We start from the raw sequence: 14887 nt of genomic DNA, 5'->3' as shown, positions 1-14887 counted from the left end.
AGGGACATTTTTGACACAGCTGATGTGACTTTGAATACAGCTCAGATGTCTTTAGAATAATGACAAGAGCTGCTGTGTATGAGAAGGAGGGTTCCTAGGGAAACTTTATGCAATGGCTCCACTCAGGTTTCTTTGGATCTCTAGTTGAAAGAGCTTCAGCCTTTTCAGTTTTGTGGAAAGGAAACCAGTGTCTCCTGTGACTTTAACAGTGACTCCCACTTTTCCACCTTTGATGCTGGGGCTGGCATTGCTCTCAATGACAACTTTGTAAAGCTCATTTCCTGGTACGACAATGAATTCGGCTACAGCAACAGAGTGGTGGACCTCATGGCCTACATGGCCTCCAAGGAGTAAGAAGCCTGCCCTGGACCACCCATCCCAGCAAGGACACAGCAAGAGAGGGGTCCTCGACTGCTGAGCAGTCCCTGGCCTAACTAACCCTTAACACTGAGCATCTCCCTCAGTTTCCATCCCAGACCCCCAGAATAGCAGGAGGGGGCTTAGGGAGCCCTACTCTCTTGAATAACATCAATAAAGTTCATTGCACCCCTCAAAAAAAAATAAACCCAGTGAACCAAAGATATGTAATTTATCTTTCATTCGTTTAATAATCTGTATTGTTTATTGGGAGCATATCACAGTGTGCTTGTGGAGGTCAGAGGGCAAATTTTAGGCATCCATTCTTATCTTGCACCACATTTTTGATCCAGGGGATAGAGTTCAGTTTGTCAGCCTTGGTGGCAAGCACCTTTACCTCCTGAACCAGCTGACCAAATCAATATTTCTAAATGCATGCAAACACTGGTAAAAGCAACACTTGTATGTTCTGTTTTTGTGTGGTGGTGGTGGTGGTGTGCATGCACGCATGTGTGTGTGTGTGTGTGTGTGTGTGTGTGTGTGTGTGTACATGCCTATGGAAGCTAGAGGTCAATGCTGGGCATCCTCCTCAATTGCTCCTCATATTACTTTTTCTGACAGGGCCTCCCAATAAACCCGGAGTTCCCTGACCATGTTAGATATGCCGGTCTGCAAGGCCCAGGGATCCTCCTGTCTCTGCTTTCCCAGTGCTTGGGTTATAGGTGTGGATCATTTTGGTCAGCTCTTTTCATGGGTTCTTGGCATTGAACTTGAATCCCTATGCTTATGTGGCAAGATTTTTACCAACTGAACCATTTTCTCAGTCTGTATATGTTCCATTTTAAATTAATTTTTATGTTATTACCACATGAATGAGATTATGATATTGCATAGAGGTGTATGTCCATGACATGAATTGGGTGTCTTACTTAGCTCCAGAAGAACACAGCTTTCTTTGTTTTACAATTTTTTCAGTTTGTTTTTGGTTGAACAGAAGGCAGGGATACTGGAGAAGGTGAAATTGTGGAATTCATTAGGGCTCACCCATGAAGGGTGTTCTGCTGAGCAACTAAAGCTTCATCCAGTGAGCACCTGGGAACCATGCAGGGTGTCAATTAGAGGAGTGACATGAAACATGTTCCTGATGGACAGAACTGCTATGGGATGTCATTTGGATGCTATATTGGGTTAAAGGAGAGAATTAGAAAGAGGGGAACTGGCTTTGGGGGATTTGTCAGTAATTTAACAAAAAGCTAATGGTGATGGACAGGACATGACATGGTAGGATAGATGAATGAACCATTTGTTAAAGATGCAATCACAACACAACTTTGTGTTTACCTCATGAATTTTGGGAAGGGCTGTCTTAGTTCATTTTCTATAATAAAATACTGAAGGCTGGATGGCTCAAAAAGAAGGTGGATGCTTATTTAGTTCAAATTCTGAAGGCTGCTTCTGGGACCTGCTTAGCTTTTAGCAAGGACCACGTATGGCTTATATGATGGAGAAGCAGGAGGCAGAGTGACTGTGTGCAAAGGGATCCCAGTATGTGAGGTGCCTTTTTGCAACAACCTATTCTCTCAGCAGGCAAATCAGCCTCCAGAAAATAAGAATTCACTCTCATGAGAAAAACTTTAGATTCCCAGTGACCTATTTAACATATTCATTCAATTGTTCATCATGTGTTTGTGGTATGTGGAGTCCCATATGAGTGCATGGAGCCTGAAAGCATCATCTCTGCTGCCCTACTTAGTCATTCTCCAGCGTATTCTCCTGAGTCAGGGTCTCTTCCAGAACCTAGGGCTGGGCTGACTGCCAGATAGCCCCAGAGTACTAGTGTATAGGTATGCATGGCACTATGCTTAGCATTTTATGTGCGTGTTTGAGATTTGAAATTATGTGGTCATGTTTGCATAGCAAATGTTCTTATCTGTTAAACCATCTCTAACCACGACATACTTAGCATTTACTTAATTTTTTTAAAAAAAGATCTGATTTTCTTTGAGAATACCGTAAAATTTATTTTGATTATATTTACCTATACTCCTTCCCTATCTCCTCTAAGATACATCCCCTATTTCGCCATCCCCACACACTTCCTGTTCTTTTTTACTTATTCTTAATAACCCAATTTTTACAGTGCATATACCGGGGTGAGAGACAATTTACTGGGGGAGTGATTAACTGACTAGGGGACATACCCTTAAAGAAGACTGACTTTCCTTCCCAGAGAAGCCATCAGTAATAAAAACTTTCCCGGTTAGGGGTGGGGGCTCACATGGCCATCTCATCTCCATGCTATAGTGCTGACTGGCTTGATCTTGTACTGGTCTTGTGTAGGCAACCACAGCTCTGGGTTCATGAGTAAAGTTGATCTGTCATGTTTGGAAGACACTTTTGCTACAATCCATGACCTCTGACTCTTACAGTCTTTCTCTTCATTTTCTATGATGATCTCTGAGTCATCTGTGTATGTATGCATGTACGTGCATGTGTGTGTGTGTGTGTGTGCGTATGATATAGATGTTTCATTTGTGATGCTTATTCACTTACTCTAACTTGGTCAATTGTAAATTTCTATTACATGTAGAAGTTTCTCTGATGAGGTTTGAGGGCTGTATTAGCATGTGGGTATAGAGGTTGTCTTAGTTAGGGTGTCTATTACTGTAACAGCATGGCCAAAAACAACTTATAAAAATAGACATTTTATTGGGCTTCCAATTTTAGAATCTATTATGGTAGAGTATAGTGGCAAGAATAGCTGAGCACTCACATCTTGAGTGACAAGCAGAAGGCAGAGGGAGAGAGAAGCCTGGCACAGGGAATCCAGTCTTTTAAAACTGCAAAGCTCACCCCTAGTGACAAATCTACTCTAACAAAGCCACACATCCCAATCCCTCCAAATAGTTCCAGCAGTTGGAAATCAAGCATTCAAAACTGTGAGACTGTTTGGGCCATTTTCTTCCAGGCCACCCAGAGGTATTAATTTAGAGGTAGATTTGACACTGTTCATTTAGCAGAGCAATTCACTTAAGTTTTAAAGACTTCAGTCTTTCTCATCATGGACTAAGACTCAGCATGTATTTTTATGGTGACAGACAGTATCCACATAGGGATAGCTGGAACAGGAGAGCTAGAAATGTCTCTTTTGTTCATCTTTCTCTCTTTCTTTCTTCTTCTCTCTCTCCTTCTCTACCCTCCTTTTCTCTTATGAAGTCTTGATAGATGGTGTCATCTTATTCACTGAAGCAGAGAACACAGAAGAGGAGAAGGCATGGAGTAAGATGGTCTTGGTTTGGGCCATTCTCCAGGAGCTCATCATTTATCCATGTGAATAAAGATACTGGGCCATTATACATCTAGACGAGGAGCTCTCCAGGGATGAACCTCAATTCAAGTTGTGGATTTTGAATGTGTGTGTGTGTGTGTGTGTGTATGGTGATGATATGTGAATTCATGGAGATGTCACAAGTCAGTCAGCCATAATGCTGGAATGGAGAGAGTAAAGGTTTATGGATTGAACTCTGAGGTACCCTGATATCGAAGAGATAGCAGAAGACCTTGTGAAAACTTTAAAAGAGGAGGTAATTAGAAGGAAGGTGAGCAGCAGTGTTGCTAGGAGGCACAGGGGTGGATCGGATTGGGTTAATGTTCACTAGAGTCCAACTTAGGACATATGGAAGAGATGGATGGGACTTCGCATTGGAAGTGTTTAGGCTTCTTAGAATCTGGAACAGATGGCATTGAAGTGGCAACAAATGCTTGATATAATGAGAGTTTTCCTCAAAACTAGTTATGGGGATTTATATGAAAATGTCTTAATATAACAGTGATGTTACATATATATTACATATATGTTATATGGCATGATCAATATGGCCATATTACATAAGATCAACCATTTTGAAGTGAGTACTTGAGTAAAAATCTCGTACATTCACAAAGATGTACACCCATCTGTATCTAGTTTCAAAACATTTCCAAGACAAAACTTCACTTCCTTCAAGTAGTTATGCCCAATTTTTTCCCCAGGACCTGGAATATATATATAAATATCTGTGTTTTTTCTTTATGTATTTCTTATTCTGAATATTTCATATACATGTAACCAAATAATGCATGATATTTTGTGACTAAAATCTTTCATTTAGCATAATATTTGCAAGGTTTATCTATTTAGCATATGGCAATCTTTCATGCAGTTTGTGACTATACATAAAAATCTGTATGGATTTATCACAGTTTGTTTATTGATGATCAGTTTGTGTGTTGGTCTGTTTCTGGTTGTGAACAATGTGTACTGTTACCGTACATATACACCTGAACATCCGTATTTGCTTTGGGTAGGTTTTTAGCCATGGACCTAGGTTTTCCAAAATTACATTTCTGCATATAGTTGTAATTGAAAATCACAGGAAACATTGTGTGGTATATAAAATATCAACTCATGTTGTAGGAGGCTTCTTGTTCATTCCTGGCTGCCCAGACTCAAAATAACTACACAGAAACAGTATTGATTAAACCACTGCTTTGCCTATTAGTGCTAGCTTCTTATTGGCTAGCTCTTACATCTTAATTTAACCCATTTCTATTAATCTGTGTATCACCACATGGCTGTGGCTTACTGGCAAGGTTCCATCCAGTGTCTGTCTATAGCTGGGCTCCATGGCTTCTCCTTGACTCTGCCTTCTTTCCCCCAGCATTCAATCTAGTTTTCCCCACTTACCTCTATTCTGCCCTACCAGGACCAAGACAGATTCTTTATTAACCAACGGTATTTAGAGCATGCAGAAGAGAATCCCACATCAAACTCCTGTATTATACGTTCCTTGAATGTATACTTTATTTGTTTTTTTTTGTGTTTAAAGATGAGATTGATGAAGCCACTGTGTGGTAACTAAAAAGCCTATAAATAAATGAGGTATCTATGTGTGCACTCAGTGTATACGTGTGTGTGTGTGTGTGTGTGTGTGTGTGTGTGTGTGTGTGTATTTTAGAAGGAGAAGTTCTCACTAGAATTGAGTTTTAATTCTTCCAAGGGAGAGCATGCAGGCACATACTTGTATAAACAGAGATATCTAGGAGACAGAGGCTGGGAATGGAGTTGACTAATTTTTTTCTGAAGAAAAGGTGAGTTGCTCTCTCAATGATATGAAAAAGAGACAGAATAATGAAGTCAACTAAGATCATTCTGGCACAAATTTAACAGCTAGCTGATTTTAAAATTAAGATTGTGTTTTCAAAATCAAATTTTAATTAATCTTTTAATATCTGACAATTCATTTACATTTTTAAAAAATTGCATTTCTCTACTGAGGGACATTAGTGTGCCTGAAAGGAGATGTGAGCTCTGTTTATGACAAATGACCCAACTTCTCTGTAGATCATCTTAGCTTTTATTTATATGTTATAGATCAACTGGTTCATAGAGAGGGAGCTCCTTGATTCTATTTCTTGTGAAGCTTTTATTGATTTAAAGCAAAACTCATCCTATGCTATCCACAGCATCATTCTTTTTGGGGGACTTTCTTCTATAAGAGTCAACCATGGCAGTAGGATTTTGCAAGATATGACTCTGAGCAAACACTCCAAACACTTCCTACAGCCTCAGGAAAGAAGTGGTTCTTGCTGAATGTCTGTTAAAGGCTATGTTTATCTGGGCTCTCTCCAGTCCTAACAGACAGCAAGATATGTATCTGTGGGTTTGCCAACTTCAAGGCCTGGGCTCTGTCTACCATCTCTAGGCTGCTAATGAGGTTTGTCTCCTGTGCTTGTGGCTCGCCACAGTTGTTGGGGGAGAATGATGATGAGCATGCCTCTGGGTTCAGCAGGAAGCAGGACATAGATGGGTTAAGTCTGTGGGTTTCATGAGGACAGAAGGAGAACAGGGGCAGGCCCAGAGCCTGCTGTACTCTGATCATCCCTAAGCTGCATTATATCACATCTCTTTCTGTTGGGGGAAGGGTTCCTTGTTAGTTCCCAGCTACCTGGCTAGTTTAGACCCAAAATAATCACACAGAAACTGTATTAATTAAATTACTGTTTGACCCATTAGCTCTAGCTTCTTATTGGCTGACTCTTACATATTAATTTAACCCATTTCTATTAATCTGTGGCTTACTGATTAAAGACCCAGTGTCTGTCTCCAGCGGGGCTACATGGCATCTCTCTGAGTCTGCCTCCTTTCTTCCAGCATGCCATTTAGTTTTCCCTGCCTAGCTAAGCTCTGCCCTGCTGTCCAAATCAGTTTCTTTATTCATTAATAGTAATCACAGCATACAGAGGTAAATCCCATATCGCCTCCCCCTTTCTGTTTAAATAAAAATAATGATGTGGGAGGTCCCTCTGACTATTTGTTTATTGGTTAATGAATAAAGAAAACTGTCTTGGCCTATAGCATGAAAGGAGGAAGGTGGAGTTAGAGAGATACCATGGAACCCCTGCCAGAGTCAGACATGCCGAAATTTTGCAGGTAAGTCACTACCACATGGTGATACATAGATTGGTAGAAATGGGTTAAATTAATTTGTAAGAGATTAGCCAATAAGAAGCTAGAGCTAATGGGCCAAGCAGTGATTTAACTGGTATGGTTTCTATGTGATTATTTTGGGTCTAAACTAGCTGGGCAGCCAGGAACCAACAAGTGGCCCTTCTTCAACATCTTTCTTTCTTTTTCTTCCTTCCTTCCTTCCTTCCTTCCTTCCTTCCTTCCTTCCTTTTTTAAGAAGGGGTTTCTCTGTGTAGCCCAGGCTGTCCTGGAACTCACTATAGAGACCAGGCTGGCCTTGAACTCACAGAGGTTCTCCTGCCTCTGGCCCCCGAGAGCTGGGGTTAAAGGCATGAGCCACCACTGCCACTCTGTTCTCATGTCACTTCTTATGAAATGTTTTTGTTTCTACTTTTAAGAATACTAATATCTTTTAAAAACAGTGTATCTAAGTCCATGGCTAGTTAATGCTGCTTCATGGATATTCCTGTGGTTCCGCCTCATTTAACGAATGTCTTTTCTAGTTCATGTTGTCAGTGTGTCAAAGCCTGGCAGCAGAGCATTTATGACTATGTGTTTGTTTCAGGCAGAAAAAGCTGATGGATTTGTCAACCTGCCAGATTTCACAGTGGAAAGAGCCTCTGAATGCAAGAAAAAACAGTGAGTCCTTTTTTCATCCCCCAAATCCATTTTCAATGTTCACCTAGTGATGGGGTGATTTGGAAGTGGAGGAAGGTATGATTAAAATGTCTGGGAATTTTGAGTGTTATGAATTGTCACTGTACAAACATACACTCATAGGGAATGGACATAGAAACTTCTCATTTTCTGGCATGTCAACCCATGGGGTAGATGGGTATTAACTGCCCCCTTACCTGTGCCAAACATACACTAAGGCAAGGGAATCAATGTCAAGGTTTTGACCTTGTAAAGAATAAATAGCAAAGCAGGGGTCGCCACCCAGAGTTGTAGACCTAACAGCAAGACCAAGTCATCTTAGTTCATGGTATTATTAGTACTGGCCTTGCCATTCCATACTCTGATGCATTTCGGTTGGGACTGTATTCTGTCTGCTATAGAATAAGAATGAACAGTGATGGGGGTGAAGTAGGTTCTGCTAAGAAGGACAGAGCCTGGAGGGTCTGGGAACAGTCAAGAGCTCCCTAGAGAGCTGAGTATATACTTTGGTCACATGATCATTTCAAGAGAACACCCTACTATGACTTACTTTTATGTCATCTTTGTTCTTTTTCTTATTCTTTCTTCAACATCTTTTCCTTTATTTTTTGAAAGGAACATCTTTTTTTCATTGATAAGCAATGAATTGCTTTCTTGGGAACCAGTGTTAGCTTTTGTTCTTTGCTATACTAGTATAATAGCTGTGTCTTGTTCTGTATTGATGCTTGTGATTTTTGATTGGTTATTAAAAGATAACTCTGTCCTGTTCTGGTGTGATTGGTAAGTGGAAACATTTTACTTGCTATCACTGATGGGCAATAAACTTCCTTTAACTAATACCTAATTTGTTTTTTTTTCTTTACCAATACAGAGCCCCTTCTGAAGAGTTATGTGGTGTTGAAGTGGCATACCTGATTATTTTCATATAACTAAAACTCTACTGTATAGTTGACTGAATTTAAATAATACCTTTCTTTAATGAGTTGATCTGAATCCTGTAAAGTGACAACCCAGGGACTCTCAACTTGAATGTATTGTTTCTAAACCTTTAAATAGTTAGCAGGTGACAAAGGTACACCTTTAGATATTTAAATGGAAGCTAAGGAGTGGCTAAGATGCAGTTCTGACAGGATAAAATGACCCCTGCTAACTGGAATAGGGACCAGATAACAGGTGTTTAACCAAGTTACTTTAAAAACTCTAACACATGTGCTTTTCTCCTTTCTAGTGCATTTAAGATCAACCACCCAGAGATCAAAACCTTCTACTTTGCGGCAGAGAATTTACAGGAAATGAACATGTAAGTAGAGACGGCTGCATCCAGTCCGTAAGAGAATGAACTTATTTCAGTCAGGCATCAGAGTTTTACGCCAATGGTCATGTTTCTCATTGTCCTATTTATTTTTGTTACTTAAGTTTGTTCTGTTAATTCTTCTAGGCATTATAAAATCATCTTGCTTTCTTCTCTAGCATGTGTAGTCATTTGTGGACGTAAACTTGTCTTAATGACTGATTTAGGGAGTAGTTGTAAGATTCTCCTGAAGGAACCACTGAGAGGAGAGAGTAGACAGAAGATGTGACGTGATGAGAATTCACACCACAAGGAGAAAGACCATCGCTACTCAGGCTCTGCAGCCTCTAGTGTGTGCTGTGTGATTATCACAAAGGCTCACGGACTTATCGCCTGCTTCTCCTTGCATCACCCCGAACATTTACTTCTGGTTCACCTGACTTTAAAATATATGCTAGTTCTGTTTTCGGGTTGCTCTGTTAGGTCACTGCACTCAATTCCCACTTGGCTCCTGGTTTAGACAAAGATGCACAGCACTGGCTATAATTTGAATGAAGCGGTCTGTGAGGTGCTGCCTTGAGGCACCAGAAGACAGCCTATCAACTTAAAAAGACTATTCCTGTTGATTTAAGACCATCATATAATAATTTAATGTTTGTGGATCATGTATAGTATGCCCCATTGACAAATATGGTGGGTAGTAACAATCAAACCCTCCCACCCCACCCTGTAATTCTTCCATTCATAGAGTTTAACCTGAAATGCTGCTATCTATTGTACATGGTAAGCATTTCATTGCTTATCTTCCATACATAATCCATCTTTGCCTTCTTGTTTCAGAAAACTAAATAAAATAGATGCTATCTTCCCTCATACACTTCCACCCCCTTCAGGTCACCTCTTCTGCAGCACGGTCTAGCTAGGAGCCTTCTCATTTGTTATACATGCTTAGCCTACCCTCACCTCGCTCTCCAGATGAGGACAAATCACTCACAGGGAGTTGGGAAACCATGGGTTAGCTGTCAGAGAAGAAACTGACAACAGTGTCTTTCAAACATGTCTTTGATAGACAAAGAGAGTGTCTGCTTCACACACTTTCTCATTGTAGCTTTCGCCCCCTCCCTTGCCTTTCTCAAGCACCTGAAGGGGAAATATAGTACAGACACCTCAGAAGACAGGGCACATGCCCTTCAAAGGTCAAAACTTGTCTCTGTATGGCACTGGTGACACAATCCAGCCCATCTGCAGTCACATGTTCTGCAAGTGTTCAGAAGAAGGTAGTGTTCTTGCCTAGAGGTAGTTAGAACCCAGAGATGGTGACTGCCAGTCTGCTGCTGAGCCACCACTGAGGTCCACAGGGCTGCCTCTGGTCTGTAGTGGCAGGGAGGCAGGGCTGCCCAGCATCCCACTCTGATACCTTCTCCAGCAGCATCGCGGACATCACATGGTTTTGGCTTTATCCCTGTTACCGTCTTTCCCACCCATGTTGGGACTGATCTTTTCAAAATAGTTTTCATCTTGCCAACAAGGGTTTAGTGAAAGAAACAGTTCTCTTGAGGGCCATGTAACTTAGTGAGTGTCTCCTATGCAGAAAATCACATTTTCAGTCAAGAGGAGGTTAGACTTTTATGAAATTATTGGACTGGATGTGTGGATTAGAGTGCCAGAAGTACAATGGGGTCAGTTACTCTCAACTCAGCTCTCCATTATCTTTTTATTTCTTTGATATTTTACTTTTAGATCTTTTGGTTTGTAGGAAGGGAAGGGCCAGCATTATATACTTATAAAATCAGGTATAAACTGAAAACTATTAGTCTTTTTAAAGTGAACGATGACATAAATTTTATTTTATCTGATTTAGAAAAAAGTGAGTAGAAGAGGGCCCAGCTGTGTGGTCAGACATTGACTTTCTGTTTGGACCTTAGGTGGTTAAGCAAACTTGGATTTGCAGTAATCCACCAGGAGTCCACTACAAAGGACGAAGGTATGTTCTGCTTTCCGTTTCTGAAACTTTAGCAAGAGTCAGGAGGAAGAAAGAGACAATTCAGCTTCTATGTATAGGCTGATCCTGGGGAAACGTGGTTTGACATTTGAAGTGATCTAAAAGGTACAGACAGCCATCTTCACACAGCCTCACCACGGAGCCGAGCCTCCCTGCCAACTGAAGCGATTTCACACTTCTCCCACTCGTGAGCAGCTGCGGGCCCCACCGATACTCAAACAATTGCCAATGCAAATGTTTTAGTGCCCTCCTTACAGAGTTCTTACGGGCCTGAATGTGTCGCGATCTAGACAGATAACTTACATCCCACCATTTCCTCTGACTGTTTCATCTCTCTGCCAGGTGTGTGTTGGCATTCATTACCTTAAAATTGTTCTTGGAACCTAAAGATCGGGTTGGAGACACAGCGTGTTCAGGCCTCACAAAGTCATATTCATATCTTTATAATATTACTAGCCTTTAGAGTGGGGAGCAGAGAACTGAATCAGACTGGTGCTGCAATGCTTAGATTATAGGATGCTTGGGCACTGTAAGGAGTAAGTTTTAAAATCTTAAGGTTAGAAATGGAAAAGTGTCAAGTGTGAACCCACAAGGGAATTCATTACAATGCTATGAAGTCAGCATCTAGCTACCGCGCTGGTCCTCCTTTCTGTATGATAAGCATCCATTGGTTATACACTGGGGAAAAGAAACATTTGTAGACGGACTTATCCTGGTGTTTAAGACCTTTTGTGATATTGCTCCAAACTTCTAAAGCCGGTCTTCCAGGATCTCCCTTGGGGACCTCCAGTTTTGTGGCTTGGCTCATTTTTTCAGCCTGGTTCCCTTCTTGCTGTTTTGGGGTACCAGCCATGGCTGAGTTATCAGTCAGATGTAGCTCCCACAGCTCATTCTGATTCCATCTCCACTGCTGATGATGCCATAACTATCACAGGTTTTAAGGAATTCTTTTCTTTTCTTTTTTTTTTTTTTGCCCTGAGTCACAATAGCCTCATCTTGCATCTTGGATGCTCTCTGGCAGGAGAAACTGCCATGTGGGAAAGCTTGTTTCTCCCATTCTTGGGTCTCTTTTCATTAGGCAGTGCCATAGGTTTCTTGTTGTCTAATTCCCCCCCAACTTGGATGCTTCCTTTTTGAATGATACTGAAATCACAATGCGCAGATGGAGAAAAACCTTTGCTCACACATTATGGAATAACTGATGAGAGCCTGGAAACCTGAAGCATCTTTTTCTTCCGGTTACAGAATGTTACAGTGAGAGTGAGCAGGAAGATCCTGAAATAGCCTCGGAGACGCCACCCCCTCCGTATGCTTCCGCAACTTCCTCTCCTGTGGTACGTGTCGATGTGAGTAGTCTGTTGGTCACTAATCCTTTGTGAGTATGTCATTCCTTCTGATTATACATAGACTATCATGGCTAATACACTTTTAGAATTGACTGAGTTAAGGTGCTTCCCAAAGAGCAAGTGAAATTCTCAGGGTACTGACTCAGAATGCTGACTTTGAGCCTTCTCCATAGCAACCCACAGGGATGACACTCTTGATGTATTTGTTTATAACCCACAGATGGACTGTATCACGATCTGAGGTTGTATGGAGATGCAAAGGCCTTTTGAGTGGCAGGCCAATGTCTGCAGAGGCTCATTTTGCAGTGTGGCATCTTATGCCCTACTTATTTTCTGAAGCAATGTCAAGTGCCTTGCTTAGGTGCATGTGATACAGCAACACAAAATGAATTTAAAAACGATATAAGAAAGGGAGCATGAAAAGAGAGGCAGAGACAGCAGCTGGGGGTCATCCCATTAAGATTGCATATGGGCCAGCGTGGTGTGTTCCCAAGGAAGGGTCCAAGTTGCATGCTAAGCTTTGGAAGTCCAGGTCTTCATGGATGCCAAAACTTTGGAGAATTACTTCACGTTTGGATGTGGTCCCTAGGAAGGGTCACACTGAGGTCAGTGAGGACATAATTTTTTTAAAAAAATTAATAGATCATTATTATTATTTTTATTATTGTTTTGTGGTATGTGGTTTAAACTCAAGACCTCCTACATGCTAACACATGACCCACGCCACTATCCAGATTTACTTCTTTTATGTTTATCATGTTCCCAGGTGCTGTAAATGCATAATCAATCAATCTTCCAACAACCCTGAAAAACAGTAGTATTTTATTTGCCCTTTACTGATCACACAAGGCCAAGCCCCTTTCTATGGTTAGAGCCATTTGTATTTTCTCTTGTGTCTGTTGGATGTTTTTAGCCTCTGCCCCCATTCCTATTCCTCTTTCTCACTCTTTTTGACTGATGGGATGTCTCAGCTTGTTCCACTCTGTATTTGAAATAACATGTGTTTGTCGCGCGAGGCTGTCAGCTGTAAGTGAGCCATTCTCACTTATTATTTTTCTTAAACACTTTCATGGCTTCTTTTTTATAAATGTCTGCGAGTTTAATGGCTCAGATTTATCCATCACTTTTATTGAACTTAGTGTCCTTTAATTTTTCTGGTTTTAAAAAATCGCTTCCTCTCCCAAGGCCATGAGCACAGCTGAGCAGCTGATCCAGTCCTTAAATGTTTCTTAAGTAGTTGTAAATCAGGTGGCGGTGGTGGCGCACGCCTTTAATCCCAGTACTCTAGAGACAGAGGCAGGGGGATCTCTGAGTTCAAGGCTAGCCTGGTCTACAAAGCTAGTTCCAGAATAACAAGGGCTACATAGAGAAACACTATCCGGTAGAACAAAAACAAAACAAACAAACAAAAAAAGTTATAACTCACTTTTAACAGATATTTTCTAAAGTGATACAAGATAAAATTGTCAGATAAATGTCTTGTCAGTGTTTTGTCAATTTAAGACAAACTCCTCTGTGAAGAGGATCCTCAAATCAGGAAAATACATCATAGATTGTTTGAAGGCAATTTGGGGGGGACATTTTGTTGATTAATGGTTGATGTGGGAGGGCCCAGCCCACTGTGGGTGGTACCATCCCTAGGAAGGTAGTCTAGCTGGTATAAGAAAGCAGGCTGAGCAAGCCACAAGGAGAGCAAGCCAGTAAACAGTGCTCCTTTGTGGACTCTGCTTCAGTTTCCACTACGAGGTTCTTGCCTTGAGTTTCTGCCTTGGTTTCCCCTGATGATAGGCTCTGACCTGTAAAGCAAGCAATCCCCCCAACCAGTTGGGTTTGGTCATGGTGTTCATTACAGCAACAAAAGCAAACAAGGACAAATGTTGAATACTTAGATTTTTTTTTCTTTTAGTAATAGAGTATGCTCCTTCTGCTCACATATTTCCCAGGCAGATTTTGTTTTTGTTTTCTCTTGTTTCTGGAAAAAAAAAAAAGAAAAAAAAACAGACATGTAAGACACTTGGTTAAAATAGCATTAGGCTTACTATTTAAACAGATGAAATGAAAGAAAAAAAATCTGGGTAACTTTTATCCAGGGCATGAATCAAATTATTGTTTCACTCAATATGAGATAGCCTAGCCATGAATCATATATTCAAGCCTAGGGTGAAAATAAATTTTTTCCAATTTTTTTTCTTTAGTAGTTGGGGGATGACTTCATTTCATGAAGCTGAACCCAAAAGAATAACATATTGTTCTGGAAAATTGTCTCAAAAACTTTCAAGGTTTGGAATAACTAACTCAAAGCCTAGCCTTTTTTATTGCTGGAGAGTAGAGATAATCTCAGTTTTCATTGCTCGAGAGTTTGGACTTCTGCTTCTAGTGGGCTGAATTCCACAAGAGAATGTAGTGTCCTGTAGGGGTGAAGCCAAGTTCCTGGTTCTGGTCTTTCAAACTGCAAGACCTCATATGAAGGAAAGCGGGGGGACAGCCACTTTGAGTGCATATGTGTAGCACATGTCCATGTATATACTAAGGTCAACCCCAAATGTCATTCTTGAGGAGCCAGCCTCAAGATCCCTCATGAGAATCTAGGACCCTCTGATACCCTAGACTGGCTAACCAGGGAGCTTACCAGTCTCCCAGTGCTGGTGATATATGCGTTTGCTTGCCACTGTGCCCAGAATTTTATGTGGGTGCTAAATTTTGGATTCAGATCCTGGAGCTTGAAT

At 41.0% G+C, this 14887-nt stretch overlaps 1 protein-coding gene across 3 annotated transcripts in view; it reads left to right on the top strand.

Annotated features, from left to right (window-relative positions):
* Ipcef1 (interaction protein for cytohesin exchange factors 1) overlaps window positions 1–14887 on the top strand; it is a 70930-nt gene that overhangs the window by 16600 nt on the left and 39443 nt on the right. For 2 of the 3 annotated variants that reach the window (XM_041680212.1, XM_041680213.1), the window contains exons 3-6: window positions 7431–7504; window positions 8751–8822; window positions 10739–10797; window positions 12061–12161. In XM_041680212.1, the coding sequence (XP_041536146.1) occupies window positions 7431–7504; window positions 8751–8822; window positions 10739–10797; window positions 12061–12161 (306 nt within the window). The remainder of the gene's footprint in view (window positions 1–7430; window positions 7505–8750; window positions 8823–10738; window positions 10798–12060; window positions 12162–14887) is intronic. The other variant, XM_041680214.1, reaches the window with a different exon arrangement.

The sequence above is a fragment of the Microtus oregoni genome, unplaced genomic scaffold (assembly GCF_018167655.1).
Source record: "Microtus oregoni isolate MIOR12 unplaced genomic scaffold, Mior012 000033F_ref0000390, whole genome shotgun sequence".
Taxonomy (NCBI): domain Eukaryota; kingdom Metazoa; phylum Chordata; class Mammalia; order Rodentia; family Cricetidae; genus Microtus; species Microtus oregoni.
Note: the sequence above shows the minus strand (reverse complement) of the source record. Positions and strands in the feature narration are given on the sequence as shown.